Raw genomic sequence first — 17,707 nt, 5'->3', positions numbered from 1 at the left:
TCCAATCACCTGACCTGAATCCAGCTGAAAATCTGTGGAAAGACCTAAAGACTGTGTCAATTTTTATTATTACGCAAAACTTAATTTATTGACATCTATGGTTTGATTTCTCTTGGCATGTACAGATTGGATGGGATGTGACTGACTTCTGCTGAGAATTTCTGTCGACAGCACTTTTAGAAATATATTTTTTTAGAAAATAGGTGATGTCTTCAATATTTATTTTGCCTGCTGTAAATATAATTTGTAAATCCTACTAGTACTAGGACACGTCTTGCCACATGAAGAAAGAAAGCAAGCAACATCAAGATCTGAGTTCATCTTTGCTGGCATGTTCCCACACACAGCTGCTACTGACCAGATATCTTTCAGAGGAGACGCTGACCAGGATGAGATCATCTCCCACTCTAACCTTTTCTCCCTCCGAGCGCTGCTTTGATGCTGGATGGATGGTCCACCAGCATGCCTCGCCTACACACACACACACACACACACACACACACACACACACACATCATCATCATCATCATCATCATCAGTATTACAGGAGATAAAGCAGCGATGTGTCCACGAAAAACAAACTTGTGTCCATTTCCTTGCTGGGTGTGCACCACTTTGGTTCAACCCTGAAACTGTTGTAATTTCCATGACTTTTAAAAAGAGAGCTCAGCAATAAGGCAGACAGTAGATCTCGGTGTGGTGCATTATGTTTCTCCACAGCAGCTTTCATTTATCAGCAGTCAGACTCTATAATAATACCGAGTTTCATTCCAGTAATGATGTCAAGAAACTAAAAGCAAACAGCAGCATGACACACAAAACAGACGTTTTGCTGAACTTGTTCTTGCTAATACAGTTATACAGGAGGGTGTGGGGGGTGTATATGATATTTAACATATAACAACTTTATTTTGTTGAAGCTAGTTGATGTTTACACTCTGCGTAACACTCCTTTATCCAAAATTCACAACTGGTGAATTTTTAAAGAAAGTCAACTTTTTGGATTATATGCAATCGTGTGAGCAGTCAAATATTTTCACTTGGGCCAGGCTGGATATTTTACAGTGTTACACAACAAGGACTATCTGAAGTGTTTTTATTTATTATCGTTTTCCATTGTTTTAGCTTTTAAATGAGACACGCTCATTTCGTTTAGCGGTGGTGCAGATATTTGTACAAAACATAAATACCTGTGGTATCCTCCTGCAGCCCCACGTCAAAAGCCAGTTTGTCTGTGGATGAACGCGAGGTGGACAGGCAGCACAGGTACTAAACAGAGAAACACAAATAAATAAAATGATTTTATCAATCAAATTATCAAGAAATGACAGTACATTCACTGAACCTCTAGAACTGTGCGTGAACATTTAAACATTGTGCCTTAGCAGAGGGATGAATGAAAGGCTTTTCTTTTTCTTATTCCCAACTATGTTACAACATTCATGATAAAAGGATCTTTTTGCACTATGTTTTTAGATGTAGTCTGTGTCACTGACCATTCCACTGTAAGAGTGTCGCAGGAGCACAGCATGTCCATACAGTAGAGTCCTATGACCTCCTCCCTGGGCCATCTGAGAGAATTATTGAAAGACAACAACACAGAACGTTAAAGCACACATGTCAATAAACAGGAGAGCTAAAGCTGCCAATACAATAGACACAGGCAGAAATAAAATTTTGGCTTTATATAAAGAAAAACAAGATGTTTCATAGCAGCTTAGAGGTACCCTTTGTAGAAGTGTAATCATTGCTACGTCACGGCCATCTTTCCATCCTTAGCTCATGGCGTAATTACAATATTCTATTGATTTCAAATGAAACAATGACTTGGGCACTGAGCCGATGGACTCACTGCTAACACCTGCTTCACATTCAGAGTGTCTTTTCTGGTCTAACAGTTATATTGCTGCTTAGAATATGACACGTGGGGGGTTTTTCTTGACACTTGAGCAGGCAACCACATCCCACATGTCTGGGCCACAGTGCACAGCTCTGAGTCTGCAACCCTCCACTAGCCAATGAATGCAAAAATTATCAAATTATTTTGAAAAAGAAATTCTTCTTATAACAAAAACGTTTCATTATATTTTGTTCACTGCTATTGTTCTCAATTTCTCTGATTTGTGATGGATATATCAAAAAACTATATGCCTGATATTGTGAAGTCCACAAAAGTAGCTCAGACTACTCAGGGCCTGAGAGCTGTTGGATTTTGACCAGGCACCCTCAGTACAGGAAGGACTGGAGCCGGCTCTCTGTTTAAAAAGTCCAAGTCTTTGACCCTATGAGTATTATCCAGTAGGCAAAAAGAGCTTGGATGGAGCCGGGGAGGAGACCTGCCAAGCTGTAACTGCTTCCTGCTGATGTCAATCTTGCTTCATCTGAAAGCGTGCTTGCCAGGGTGGGCCTCCGATCAAGCCCTCCCCTCAGCCACACCCATTATCAGCAGCTCACCTCTAAATCTGTGCACTTGGCAACTAACTGGGTATCATTAGTGATGACCATCATTCAAAAGGTAGGCCACTACCCTTTGAATGATGTAATAATAATAATACAGGTTATCATGTATACTTGTATTCCATGTACTGTAGGTCAAAATCTACATCAGTATAAGCAGCTCTTACAGGTTACTCTGGCCTCTAACAGTAACACACCCCTGGGACCCTGGGAGAGCGTCACTTTAACACTCAGCTCTCTCTTCATCAGGACGGACCGTAGCAACGAGCCAGACACCCCATGATCCCAACGCACCTCCTACGGGAGACCCCTAGGGACACGGTCAAATGCCTTGTCCATTTCCACAAAATACATGTAGTGGTTGGGCAAACTCCCATGCACCCTCCAGTATCCTCAAGAGTAGAGAGCTGGTCCAGTGTTCTGCGACCAGCACAAAAACCACTTTGTTCCTCCTGTAGCCAAGGTTCAACTAACAGACGAACTTTCCTTTCCAGCACGCTGGCATTGACTTTACTGGGGAGGCTGAGGAGTGTGATCCCCTTATAGATGGAGCACACCCCCTGGTCCCCCTTCTGAAAGATGGGAACCACCCTCATCTCCAAAACGCAGAAACAAATTAAATCAGTTTTGGGTTTTTTTTTGAGGAGGCAGACATTGTCTCCAGACTGATGTGATCTAGAATTAAATTTCTCTATTGATTAATGCATAAGCTGTTTTTTGACTTCCAGTTCATGAGAAAAGTTTTCTTAGCAATCCATAAGGAACATATGTGATGTGTTTACTTATCTAGTTCACTTTTTCCCCCTAAGATGGACAGCTTGGGTGAGGTTGGGATCCAGCAGCTAAACCACGTCGTCACATATCCAGAGCCTTTTGACAGGTGTGCAGGACCATATAGCATGCATATAGTTCTCAGCAGAGTTGTCTTTGCAATGGGCACATTTGTCTGAGTATGTAAGGCCCATTTGGAACAACCTTTGTCCTCTATAGTGTGCTCTGTAGAGAATTTTGTATTGTACAAATTGTAAGTTGGGCTTTTCTGAAGGTGTTTAAGCGTATCGTGTCCAGAATCTTTTATCTGGATTTATGGAAAGATCTTGCTCCCAATTGATGGTTTGGAGGGATATTGATTCATCAGTTTTAAACAATAGCTTATAATTTTGGGCAATAGGCATTTGAGGGTGCTGATATTTAAAAATTGTGGGACCAAGTAGGTATTTCTAGATTCAGTTGATTGGGATTAAATTTTTCCTGTATTATGGACTTTAGTTACTTATATTAAAGAAAGGTATTGTTGCTGATTCTATAGTTTGATATGGAACTTTCCTTACTGTTTTTTACCCCTTTCTCATGCCACGATGACAATTGTAATATTTTCTTTCTCTGACAAGTATATGGAATGTTCCAAATGGGTGCTGGTTTACATGGGATAAGTGAATGCCATGGTCCTCCAGTCCTTCCCAGTCAACCTGCCTTTTCTGCTTTGTTTTGATCCCATTGTTTCCTGGACAGTTTTCCTACCCTGAAGCCAGCCACACCCGCTGGCAATCATACTCACCTGCTGACGATGATTCTCATCACAGGCACACTATTTCACATAATGGCTGGACTTCAGCCAACACTGGATCATTGAATGACACAGTGCCTGAACAGTCAGTCAGTGCTATGGTGAAAGATCCCTTGTCCTTCGTCGTGGTTAGTCACCCAATTATCGTGTCTTGTTTAGCCAGGACAACAATCGGGAGAGTGTCGAGAGAGCCGTGCACCACTTGCAAATATTTCTGAATGGATTTTTGAGCGCCACAGATCGAGAGAGGGATTCACTGCATGGGAGCTGGGAAATCATCATGGAGGGAACCACGTTTTTTGATACTGCTTCGCACGTCGTTGCTTGTTTCTTCACTGTAAATAAATTCACTGTCGCTTCTCAGGAAGTACTGCATTTGGGTCTTGTTTCTCCCACAAGCTTGACAGTGAAGACTTAATTTTTAAGATTAAGATATGTTAAGGCTTTTAAAGCAGTTTTGATGCTTAATATTGGAGTTTACAATTGGCAAATGAGATATTTTTACTTGTCCATAGAATGCTTATTCTAGGTCCAGCCAAGCCCTGTCTAATATGAGCTTGGTTTAATCCATTTTGAAACATGTAGCAATCTATTGGATAAGAAGTAGTGATAAAAATGTGCTAGTGCTAGACCACCATTGTGCTTTGGGTTTTGTAGAATATTTAGACTTATCTGTGATGGTTTATTTTCCATAAAAATGTACGTTTTGTTGGTGTCATCTGGGGACCACCGCCTCATTAGCACGCCATCCTGCAGGAAAAAACAGGGAAGGGTTGCACTTTCCCCACCAGTGACAGCAGCTGTAAAACAGGAACTGAAAGACTCGTAATTTTTCTGTGATTTAAACAAAGTAAGAGAGGGTTTATTAGGGGTCAGTAAAAGCAAGTGCTTTATTTTAAGCGGAATCATTGTTTTAATGGTGGCAACTCATCTGCCCTATTTTCAGACTGTTGCATTTACATGGACAGTGTGCACTAATAAGAAGGCCAGTAAATACCTGCAGAGGGTAAGGGAAGTCCTGAGGAGTCAGCTGAATAGATAAAAGAAGTTCCAGACAATCAACACCTATGTCCTGTACTTGATCACCTATGTCGGTGATCAGGCACCCTGCTGGGGTAATAAGCTGGCCAAAGGAGGAGATAGAAGCCACTGACATCAAGACAAGGAAGCTCCTCGCCATTCTTGGAGGGTTTCACCCCAAATCCAGCACCCTGAGATGGTGCGCTAAGAGAAAGGAAGGAGTCTAAGGACTGGTGAGCAGCAGAACCACTGTCCAGGATGAGCCAACCAACATTCATGAGTACATCAGAAGATGGCCACAACTGACTTTGTGATTAGTGAATACCTCAGGCAGCAGAAACCCGAGAAAAAAGAGGAGCAAAGAGAAGAACCATCATCAAAGGACAGGCCCCTGCATGGTATTTACCACCAGCAGATAGAGGAGGTGGCTGACATCCAGCAGTCCTACCAGTGGCTGGACAAAGCTGGACTGAAAGACAGCACAGAGGCTCTAATCATGGCAGCAAAGGAACAAGCTCTTAACACAAGATCCATACAGACTGGGATCTACCACACCAGGCAAGACCCCAGGTGTGCAAAGATGGTCCTCAGACAATCCAGCACATAACAGCAGGGTGTAAGATGCTAGCAGGCAGGCCACACATGGAGCACCATAACCAAGTGGCCGGCATAATATACAGAAACATCTGTGCCGAGTATGGCCTGGAAATGGAATACCAGCCCAGGGTGGTCAGGAATGACTGAGCTAAGATCCTGTGGGACTTCCAGATACAGAAAGACAAACTGTTGATTGCTAACAGTACACAACATCCGAGAGCTGAGAGTGCAGTCCTAGGAAGAACTTATTTAATGTGCAGTAAATGATGCGATGGATATTAATGTGATATCAATATCTACTTTAATCTTTAAAATCTTGATAGTATTGTTAGAATATTAACAGAAGTAAGTTTGTTGCCTCGGGCTGTTTCTAGAAGTCTTCTGAGTTTATTATATGTCTGCTGCTTCAAGAGCAGAAGGATCAACCTATGGTCTTCTTCAAAGTCAGACTTAATTTACACCATTATCCACAACATTGAGACAGTAATGATAAAGACCTAACAGCAAGTGATACTGAGAACTTCAGAGAGGTCACCAGGCGCAGGTTCATAGCATAAATGCTAGTATTACGATGAATACATTTTGTTGGCTTCTCTGATTATTAAAGGAATTGTGAAACTATAGTTGCCATGGTAAGTGACACCATGCATTATAAAGCACCTGGACTACTGTTAAATCTCACATGGTGTAATTTGACTGTGTCGCACAAATGCTGTGGCTTGTTCTGTCAGTGCAACCTAACTTGACAGAGTACCTTCATTTTAACCTGATGACAAAGCGCCAATGATGTTACATCTACCGTGTCTAAAATGGGTGACAGTGTAACTATTAGCTGTAATCAAACAGCAGTAAATATAGATTAGTATACTTTACATTGATGCTAGATTGTAATTTTACAGTGTTGTATGCATGATGTGTCAGAAATCAGTTCAGGTTGGTTGCCTTAATGTGTCAGTATATGCCTAGATTTATATTTGTAAGTGCATGTGTTTGTTTGTGTCTGTTTTTCATGGTTCTCGCCTTGATACCTACTGAGTGTGAAAAATATACCACTAATACCACTACATCTGCACTGTGTACCAAGTTGCCAGTCTACCACAGTTTATCAGACTCAGAGCTAATTACCAAATTTGATTCACCACAAAACTGTTCACATGAATAAAGCAGATCCATCCATCCATCCATCTTCATCCGCTTTGTCCGGGGCCGGGTCGCAGGGGCAGCAGCCTAAGCAAAGAGGCCCAGACCTCCCTCTCCCCAGCCACCTCCTCCAGCTTATCCGGGGGAATACCAAGGCGTTCCCAGGCCAGCCGAGAGATATAATCTCTCCAGCGTGTCCTGGGTGTGCCCCGGGGCCTCCTCCCAGTGGGACATGCCTGGAACACCTCACCCAGGAGGCGCCCAGGGGGCATCCTTGTCAGATGCCCGAACCACCTCAGCTGGCTCCTTTCGATGTGGAGCAGCAGCTGCTCTACTCTGAGCCCCTCCCAGATGGCCGAACTTCTCACCCTATCTCTAAGGGAGAGGCCAGCCACCCTTCGGAGGAAGCTCATTTCTGCCGCTTGTATCCGCGATCTCGTTCTTTCGGTCACTACCCACAGCTCGTGGCCATAGGTGAGGGTAGGGACGTAGATCGACCGGTAAATTGAGAGCTTCGCTTTTACACTCAGCTCCCTCTTCACCACGACGGACCGGTGCAGCGTCCGCATTACTGCAGCCGCAGCCCCAATCCGTCTGTTGATCTCCGGCTCCCTTCTCCCATCACTCGCGAACAAGACCCCGAGATACTTGAACTCCTCCACTTGGGGCAGGAACTCATCCCCGACCCGGAGTGGGCACTCCACCCTTTTCCGGCTGAGAACCATGGCCTCAGATTTGGAGGTGCTGATCCTCATTCCCGCTGCTTCACACTCGGCTGCGAACCGTTCCAGTGCGAGCTGGAGGCCCTCACCCGATGAAGCCAACAGAACCACATCATCTGCAAAAATCAGAGATGAGATTCTGAGGCCACCAAAGCGAAAGCCCTCCGCCACTTGGCTGCGCCTAGAAATCCTGTCCATAAAAATTATGAACAGAACCGGAGACAAAGGGCAGCCCCGGCGAAGCCCATCACCCACCGGAAACGAGTCCGACTTATTGCCGGCAATGCGAACCAAGCTCTTGCAATGGTTGTATAGGGATCGAATGGCCCGTAGCAATGGGCCAGACACCCCATACTCCCGCAACACCTCCCACAGGACACCCCAAGGGACACGGTCGAATGCCTTCTCCAAGTCCACAAAACACATGTAGACTGGTTGGGCAAACTCCCATGCACCCTCAAGTATCCTGGAGAGGATAAAGAGCTGGTCCAGTGTTCCGCGACCAGGACGAAAACCGCATTGTTCCTCCTGTATCCGAGGTTCGACTAACGGACGAACTCTCCTTTCCAGCACCCTGGCATAGACTTTCCCAGGGAGGCTGAGGAGTGTGATCCCCCTGTAGTTGGAACACACCCTCCGGTCCCCTTTCTTAAAGATGGGGACCACCACCCCGGTCTGCCAGTCCACAGGTACTGCCCCTGATCTCCACGCAACATTGCAGAGGCGTGTCAACCAGGACAGCCCTACAACGTCCAGAGCCTTCAGGAACTCGGGGCGGACCTCATCAACACCAGGGGCTCTGCCACCAAGGAGTTGTTTAACTGCCTCAGTGACCTCGCCCCCGGAAATTGGCGGGTCATTCCCCTCATCCCCAGACTCTGCTTCCTCCTTGGAAGACGTGTCAGTGGGATTAAGGAGGTCCTCGAAGTATTCCTTCCACCGCCTGACAATTTTCTCAGTCGACGTCAGCAGCGCTCCGCCAGCACTATACACAGTGCAGGTAGAGCACCGCTTTCCCCTCCTGAGACGTCTGACGGTTTGCCAGAATCTCTTCGAGCCAGTCCGAAAGTCTTTTTCCATGGCCTCTCCGAACTCCTCCCACACCCGAGTTTTTGCTTCAGCCACTGCCCGAGCCACATTCCGCTTGGCCTGTCGATACCTGTCGGCTGCCTCCGGAGTCCCACAGGCTAACCAAGCCCGATAGGACTCCTTCTTCAGCCTGGTGGCTCCCTTCACCTCTGGTGTCCACCATTTGGTTCGGGGATTACCACCACGGCAGGCACCAACCACCTTGCGGCCGCAGCTCAATGCAGCAGCTTCGGCAATGGAGACGCTGAACATGGTCCATTCGGACTCAATGTCCCCAGTCTCCCTCGGAATGCTGTTGAAGCTCTGCCGGAGGTGTGCGTTAAAGATCTCGCGGACTGGGGCCTCTGCTAGACGTTCCCAGCACACCCTCACTACGCGTTTAGGTGCACCAGGTCTGTCCAGCGTCTTCCCCCGCCACCTGATCCAACTCACCACCAGGTGGTGATCAGTTGACAGCTCAGCCCCTCTCTTTACCCGAGTGTCCAGAACATATGGGGTGGCTGTAGCTCAGGTGGCAGAGCAGGTCAGCCACTAATCAGAAGGTCGGTGGTTCGATCCCAGGCTGCATCCTGGCTGCATGCCAAATATCCTTGGGCAAGATACTAACCCCGTGTTTGCCTACTGGTGGTGGTCAGAGGGCCCGGTGGCGCCTGTGTCCGGCAGCCTCGCCTCTGTCAGTGCACCCCAGGGCAGCTGTGGCTACAATGTAGCTTGCTATCGCCAGTGTGTGAATGTGTGCGTGAATGGGTGGATGACTGAATGTAGTGTAAAGCGCTTTGGGGTCCTATGGACTAGAAAAGCGCTATACAAATGCAGGCCATTTACCATTTACCATATGGTCGCAGATCTGCTGATACGATTACAAAATCGATCATCGACCTACGGCCTAGAGCCACGTGCACTTATGGACACTCTTATGTTCGAACAGGGTGTTCGTTATGGCCAAACTGTGATTAGCACAGAAGTCCAATAACAAAGCACCGCTCGGGTTCAGATCAGGGAGGCCGTTCCTCCCAATCACGCCCCTCCAGGTCTCGCTGTCGTTACCCACGTGAGCATTGAAGTCTCCCAGCCGAGCACCCCCCAGCACCCCCCCCCCCCCCAGGCTGGGTACTCTGAGCTGCCACTCGGCGCATAAGCGCAGATGACAGTCAGGACCTGTTCCCCGACCCTAAGGCGTAGGGAACAAATCCTCTCGTCCACCGGGAAAAACCCCAACGTACCGGCAGCAAGCCGAGGGGATATTAGGATACCCACCCCAGCCCGCCACCTCTCACCAGGGGCAACTCCAGACTGAGACAGAGTCCAGCCCCTCTCCAGGAGACTGGTTCCAGAGCCCAAGCCATGTGTAGAGGTGAGCCCGACTATATCTAGCCGGTACCTCTCAACCTCACGCACTAACTCAGGCTCCTTCCCCACCAGAGAGGTGACATTCCATGTCCCTATTGCCAGTCTTGGCAGCCGGGGGTCAGTCCTCCAGGGCCTCCGCTCCTGGCCGCCACCCGGCACACAATGCACCCGACCCCTATGGCGCCTCCTGCGGGTGGTGGGCCTGCGGGAGGATGGGCCCATGTCTCCTCTTCGGGCTGTGCCCGGCCGGGCCCCATTGACTAAGGCCCGGCCACCAGACGCTCGCCCTCGGGCACCCTCCCCGGGCCTGGCTCCAGGGCGGGGCCCCGGTAACCCTATCCCGGGCAGGGTAAACTGTTCCCTCGGTGTCCTTTTCATAAGGGTCTTATGAATCGCTCTTTGTCTGGTCCCTCACCCAGGGCCAATTTGCCATGGGAGACCCTACCAGGGGGCAAAAGCCCCCAGACAACATAGCCCCTGGGATCCCTGTGACACACAAACCCCTCCACCACGATAAGGTAGCGATTCAATAAAGCAGATATTTAATAAAAGTTTGAGTCATAATTTTCAAGAATTAGTCACCTTTGTTGTAGACATTTAGGTAAAAATACAGTTGCACAAAAAGCATATATCAGGGGAAAAGGCATGCAGGTCTCTTCAGCATTACAGTACAAGTTTTACATGACTCATTCTGCAAATGTATTATAAGTCTGGCTGAAAGGGAACACTGAAATTAGCTATCTGAAGTGTCATTTTGCTGAAGCCATTTGGAATCATTATTTAGCAAAGCTCCACTGCTTAACCAATCATCCTGTATAAGTTTTTTTTGTGTGTAAAGCTTCTGATAGCTTTGGTGTTTAAAATAAATGTACCCGTATAAACATGTACCTATTTGTAGTCTCAAACTTTTTCTGCAATTGTTCTTATTAGAAGCTAAAAAAAACCAAAACATTATGCACTCTGTTCCACAATTTTATGGACATTTTATAACAACATCTTGTCACTCATCATCCAGGTGACTTCATCAGTCTCAGCTGACTGCAGGTTTCCCCAACATTATAAACATTACATTTGCATAATGACTGAAACTAGCACCACGGAAGGAACAATGAGCTGGGAGGTCAGTTCCTTCATTATTAATATTCAAATTGTTGTGACAATTGACCAACAACCACTGATCAGTTGATCACTGATCAATGACCATTGATCAATGGCCATGAGTACCATTCACAGGGAGGTGGTGATCAGTGATCACCCTTAGTGATCCCTTGTGTGTGTCAGGAGTATTGGAACAGTTGAAACACATTTTCTATAAACACAGTGTCCCTTTGACTTTTAAACCCCAAGGATCGGGTCCCCCGACACAAACAGGGTAACATAGTGTTCGCTGTTAAGTGCAGGAGGATTGGCAGGATTTATACATCGGGGGAAACCAAAGAACCTCTGGCAAAGCAGATGGCACAACACAGACGAGCCACCTCATCAGGCCAAGACTCTGCAGTCATAACGACTATTGGCCATTGATCAATGGTCATGGCAATTTACAGATTAATGTTCAAGGAACTGACCTGACATTCCATTGTGCACTCAGTGGCGCTAGTTTCACTCATTATTCAAATGTACTGTTTGGCTGGGGAAACCTGCTTAGACAGAAGAATTCACTTGAATGAGTGAAGTGATGTTTCTACCACTAAAAACGCCACATCCACATGAACAGCATCAAGTTTTTGGATGATTGCACATGCATCAAGACATTTTATAACAACAATGAAATAAAGGACAATGGGACAGCATTAGTGAACTATAACTCATTTGTACTGCATTTTTCTCTGGTTCTCCTGTCTTCACTGGAAGCCAGATCTCCAGTTTAATAGCCACTGCCATATGGGGAACTGAATATTCAATCTGGCTGATCTTGCACTTTGGTTCTTGTTGATTCTGGGAAAGTCAATCACAATTTTCACAGATGCAAAGTTCAAAACCACAGACTGATTTTCTGTAGTTCAATAGCTGGAATTCATATCATGCATGGACACATAAATAGTTTTCAAGTTTGGCAATAAAAGGTTCTACTCATTGCAGCAGATAAGTGCAAGCAGGGACACCAGTCATTTCTCAAGGTGCTCCGTCTTAAAAAATGTCCCTGTTATGTCTCTTCGTCTGCCTCAATCTCCTGAAATTTGTCCTATACACCACACAGGCTGTTTACCCCAGAGATCAGCTGATCACCCTGATGCTGGTTGACAGACCCACAGATGTACCAAATGAAATCTGGAGGAAAACACAGCGAGGATGCAGACGTGGAGGACAGAAGAGGAGAAGGAAGGAGACAGTGAGACAGCAGAGGCTCGAAGAGAGAAGGAGGTACAAACCATGTCTGCTGTCTATTATAATGGGGAACGTTCGGTCGCTAGTAAACAAGATGGACGCGCTAACAGCACTAGCACGGAGTCAGAGGGAATACCGGGATTGTAGCTTGATGCGTTTCACTGAATCACAGATGCGCCAGGATGTTCCCGACGACAACGCATCCGCGGAAGTCTTCCAAAGTGTTCGGGGCTGCTGGGACGGCGCTGTGAGCAGTAAGTAGAGGAGGAAGGAGCGGGGCTTGCCATTCTCGTTAACAATCGCTGGTGTAACCCTGCCCGCATAACAATCTAAGAACTGGTTTGTTGCCCGGACTTGAACTGTGCGCTGTTAGACTCAGGCCATATTATTTGCCCATTACTCATGTAATCTTGGTGGCTGTTTACGTTCCTCCCTCTGCCGACCTTACTGTGAGAACATCAATGGGCTCACTGAGTGTATCACTGACCACATAAACTTCTGCACAGGCTTCATTGTCCCAGCTAATTTTTACCCAAATAACAAGCTGTGGATGACTAAGGACATCAAAGCCCTCCTCAATGACAAAAAGAGGGCTTTCAGAGGGGGCAAAAAGAGAAGGTGAGAAGGGTCCAGGTGTTACTGAAGGACACGATCAGAGAGGCTAAGGACAATTACAGGAGAAAGCTGGAGTGGAAACTATCACTTTCATTCACGACCAGGTTCAGAAGCAAAGGAGGAGGCTCCACTCAGGTAGGTCTGCGGGACCAGATGGAGTGAGTCCGCTTGTCCTCAAGGCCTGTGCTCCCCAGCTTTGTGGAGTCTTTCATAAACTGTTCTGGTTGAGTCTGAGTCTGCAGAGAGTCCCGGTGCTGTGGAAGACATCATGCCTCGTCCCTGTATCAAAGACGCCACGTCCCAGTGGCCCCCAGGATTACAGGCCTGTGGCACTGACCTCCCACATCATGAAGACCCTGGAAAGACTCGTCCTGGAGCAGCTCCAACCCACAGTCAGACCACATCAGGATCCCCTTCAGTTTGCTTACCGACCCCACCTCGGAGCTGAGGACACCATCATCTACCTGCTCAAGTGTGTCTACGCCCATCTCGTCCAGTTGGTGAGATGTGAACTTGTGAGGTTCATGGTTTTTTTTACTTTTCCAGTGCATTCCTCACCATCAGGCCGACCCTCCTGGGTGATAAGCTAACAGCGATGCAGGTGGATGCTTCTCTGGTGTCCTGGATTGTTGATTATCTGACAGGACGACCAATATATGTGTGTCTTCCCAAATGTGTGTCTGACAAGGTGATCAGCAACACAAGGGACTGTCCTCTCCCCCTTCCTCTTCACCCTCTACACCACAGACTTCAGCCACAGCACAGAGACCTCCATCTTCAGAAGTTTTCTGATGACTCTGCGGTGGTTGGATGCATCATCAGGGGTAATGAGTCAGGCTGTGGTTGACTCCTTTGACATGTGGTCTGAGCAGAATCATTTTGCAGCTCAACGTGGCAAAGACCAAGGAAGACCAGGAAACTCTTGACCCCTGTTTCAATCTAAGGAGTCAACGTGGACATTGTGAAGGGCTATAAATACCTTGGAGTATGCATAGACAATAAACTGGACTGGACGTTCAGCGAGAGACTGAGATTACCAAAAAGCACCACTGAACGACACAGGAAGTCATTCCTGCCTGTGGCCATCTCCCTGTACAACTCCTCCATCTAACACACTGTAAACACTGCAATAGTTACACCCTTTTGCACATGCTCTGCAGTAAAATAGCATATGACAAAGTTCACAGGTTAGAGTCAAATGTCAATCATATATATTCTGCCTCTGTAATATTCTTGTCAATATTCTTGATATTTATTTATAATTGAGTGATTTGTATATATTAGTGCTATTTCCTAAATTTGTAAAATCTGTAACATTTTGTATTGTTTAAATAGTTTAGTCTGTTACTGTTACTGTCCTGGAGCAACTGTAACCCAATAATTTCCATAGGGATTAAAAAAGTATTCTGACTCTGATTCTGATTTATCAGTACATATCCATGTTTTTATATCTAAGTGTAAAGACAAAGCTGACACTTGTGAGACAGCGATGTGAGCATCACAGCAGATGCCTTTGTGTCAAAGTAACTGAGGATAAAACACAGAAAAACATCAAGGAGATTTTCCTAGCCTGGCTTTTTATAGCACCTAGCCGCTTTAAAATATTCTGCAGTAGTTAAAAAACTGAAAACTGAAGAAGACCATGAATCAATATATGAACATTGCCTGATGCTACTGAAGTGAAGCAGAGCAAAGTAACAGAGGTTTATTAGAGACACGGCTAAGTGTTTTGCAGTTTTGCATCATCTGTAAAACTTTAAATTTCTTGAACAGGTATTGAACAGCAGAAATGAGGCTTTCTTGTCAGAGGTTATCTTTGAAAAAAAAAAGAGCAGCAGCCAACAGCACTGCACACAACAGATAGACTGGTGCGTAATAAGCACCAAAGCATACTAAGCAAGCGAATAATGCAGAAAATACACTGGGAGAGAGTTCTGCAGGAAGTAAAAGCAAAGGTAAGAGAGAATGCATGACAGTGCTTATCAAATTTGAAGCGTAGCGTTGATCTTCTTTTGCTGCTGGTTTAGTCAATTTTGGTCGGAGAGTGAAGAAACCTGCAGCTTCAGAATCTGTGAGATGTCAGCTTTCACCATCCAGAATGTCCGTGTACGTGCCGTCGGGTGAACGGGGAGCTCCACGCTTTAATTTTACATGTTTTTGCAGAACTGTTTACCTCATTTCCTGTTTTAACTCTTTGGTGGTTGTTGAAATAGTTTCGTGAGATTTAACCTGAGATCCTGGCATTTCTGGGAAAATACATTTATTAGTTCTGTCAGCGTTAATCTCGTTAAAATGATGTTAATGCCATAACTGCATTAACGCAGCAAATCTCCGTTAGAGAGTTAGCGCGGATCACCCCGTGCATCGGGCTGCATGGTACTAATGTATAACTAGCTAACCGTGCTAATGCGTTGACGCCGTGCAGCCCCTTGGACAGGGCGATCCGTGCTAACTCGCTAACAGAGATTTGCCGCGTTAATGCAGTTATGGCGTTAACGTCATTTTAACGAGATTAACACTGACAGCACTAACATTTATATTTAAAAATCGATTCGAAATTGAATGAATCGACATCGCATTATTCAAACTACATTTTTTAAACCCACACCTATCTTATAGAACTTGAAATGTGTTCATGTTTAGTGATGGACAGCGAAGAAGGATCCAAATGTGGACTAAGGAAGGCAGGCGAAAGTTAGCAAAAGGCGAGGTGACGCAAAAATTGTCCACAGGCAAAAAACAAATCCAGGAAATACAGATACAGCCACTTAAAACAGCTGCCTTATACCTGACAGGGCCATGCAACCACGAGTAGTAACGCCCCTATGCGGCATTTAGGAAAACCGTTGGTAATGTCTTGTGTATCCATCAGAGGGCGAGGAGCTGTGTAGTGGCGCATTCATTTACAAGCTTGCTAAACAATATATTTATACCTTGTAAATTTGTTAAGCTAGTCTATAATTATGAGAGAAGCATAACGTTGAACCTTTCTATAAAACACTGATATAGGTAAATGCTTGCAGCAAATAAAATACAAGTTGTGCACACTGAGCAAGCCAGACAAAAGGTAATAATTCTATGATTATTGTGACCTGTGTTTGTGAACATGAAAGCATAAAACAAATATTTCATTGCACTGCTAATGCTCTTATATAAAATGCAAAATGTGCTCCGAATGCACAACAATATATATGTGTGTGAGTATTTCTGCCAGAAATATGTGATGCTTTGTTCTAAATATTTTGGGTGATTAACAAGGTCAGGAAAACGCTACAACAACCACGAAACTCTGGCACCGTGCTTAAAACTGGCAATTCCTGCCATGTATGCTTTCCAAATAAACGTAAAAGCAGAAAGTCCTGCTTGCTGTTTGCCATTAATCTTAGTATATCACCTTTGCGACTGATTTTAGTGCTCTGGTTCAAAAATTTTGCGCTGTGAAAGGAACACTCCAAATCCAACAACTGGTACATGTCCCACAAATAAGTGTCCAACCTGCAGTATTTATTTATTTAGATATAGGCGCAAAAACTCCACGTGCTACAGGTAGGAGAGAATTAACTGTTATTAGTCTTTAACCTGGGCGTAATGAGCGACTAACAAAGCGCGCTCCCAGCCCCCACAGAATACAAGTTTTTTCAACTAGGCAATCGGCAGATTATTATCAACTGATATCGATTTTATTAATTTTCTACATCGTTTCTTGGGATTGTGGAATCAAAGCTTCATCATCATCATATGACTCCTCAACCTGAATGCAGGGAACAAGCCAAGCAAAATTTATGGGAACCCATACGGAAAAGAAATAGTAAAAACTTATATGTGATTACTCATGAAAGTGGCCACTTTCGCATTACTTTCATACATTGTTTTAGTAAGTATCCAAAACATACAAGTTTCATTATATAATTTTTCAAGGGATCTTATATCTGTTTTCACACTTGTATGCTTTTCATACAAGTTTCACACAAGACAGATACAAACGTTATAAGATTTATATATATCTTTTCCATATGGGAAACTGCGGGAACAGGCATGACAATAAATAAATAAACACTTTAGACGCTTTAACACAATTTGTTAAATATATTACGTAGATGTCTTCACAGTAGTTTAACTAAAAATGTACAGATTTCATAATTTTTCAAATGTTACAAAGCCACAAACTACTATAATGATAATTCAAACAGAAGTCTGTACAACAACCCTGCAAACAATAGGCTAAATGAACAAAACAAACCCACAATAACAAACAAAAGCTTGGGTCAAAAACCCTTATAACCTGACAAAGTGTGTGAATTAAGCCAATATTTTCTGTCAAATCTTATCAGCAGCTTCATTTTCACCACTTTGAACAACCCCCATTAAAAAGAGTGGAATAAGCAGACTCTCTTTCTCGTGTGTGTGTCATGTTCTTCTTTGTGTTTTATCAGGCATGGATGGAATGAACATTTACATGATTTACATAATGCTTTTCTGGTCTTTCTTACCATGTAATGCTAGACAGGTCACATTTAAACATACATTAATCCAGTGTTTTAGATCAGCGGTCCCAAACCTTTTTTACAGACCAGATTAATTTCAGACAATATTTTCACAGAGCGGCCTTTAAGGTGTCGCTTATAAATACAACAAAATAAAATGATACCACCGAGACAAAAACTGTGGTATTTTGTAAATATAATAATAAACGCAAATTCACTGTGTAATTGTGTTACTTTATTAGCAGTGTCCTGAAATGCGCCAACTACATCCTCCTCTCTGCTCCTTAATGCTCTCTGGTCACTACACTAACGCGTAAATATTTCTTTCAAAATAAGAC

At 44.8% G+C, this 17,707-nt stretch overlaps 1 protein-coding gene across 7 annotated transcripts in view; it reads right to left on the bottom strand.

The window, feature by feature from the left end:
- Window positions 1-17,707, bottom strand: part of ryr2a (ryanodine receptor 2a (cardiac)) — a 301,573-nt gene that overhangs the window by 224,413 nt on the left and 59,453 nt on the right. For all 7 annotated transcript variants that reach the window (XM_026177557.1, XM_026177561.1, XM_026177558.1 and 4 more), the window contains exons 4-6: window positions 1,497-1,571; window positions 1,191-1,269; window positions 359-471 (exon numbers count right to left, since the gene is read on the bottom strand). In XM_026177557.1, the coding sequence (XP_026033342.1) occupies window positions 359-471; window positions 1,191-1,269; window positions 1,497-1,571 (267 nt within the window). The remainder of the gene's footprint in view (window positions 1-358; window positions 472-1,190; window positions 1,270-1,496; window positions 1,572-17,707) is intronic.

This window comes from Astatotilapia calliptera, chromosome 8 (assembly GCF_900246225.1).
Source record: "Astatotilapia calliptera chromosome 8, fAstCal1.2, whole genome shotgun sequence".
NCBI lineage: Eukaryota > Metazoa > Chordata > Actinopteri > Cichliformes > Cichlidae > Astatotilapia > Astatotilapia calliptera.
Note: the sequence above shows the minus strand (reverse complement) of the source record. Positions and strands in the feature narration are given on the sequence as shown.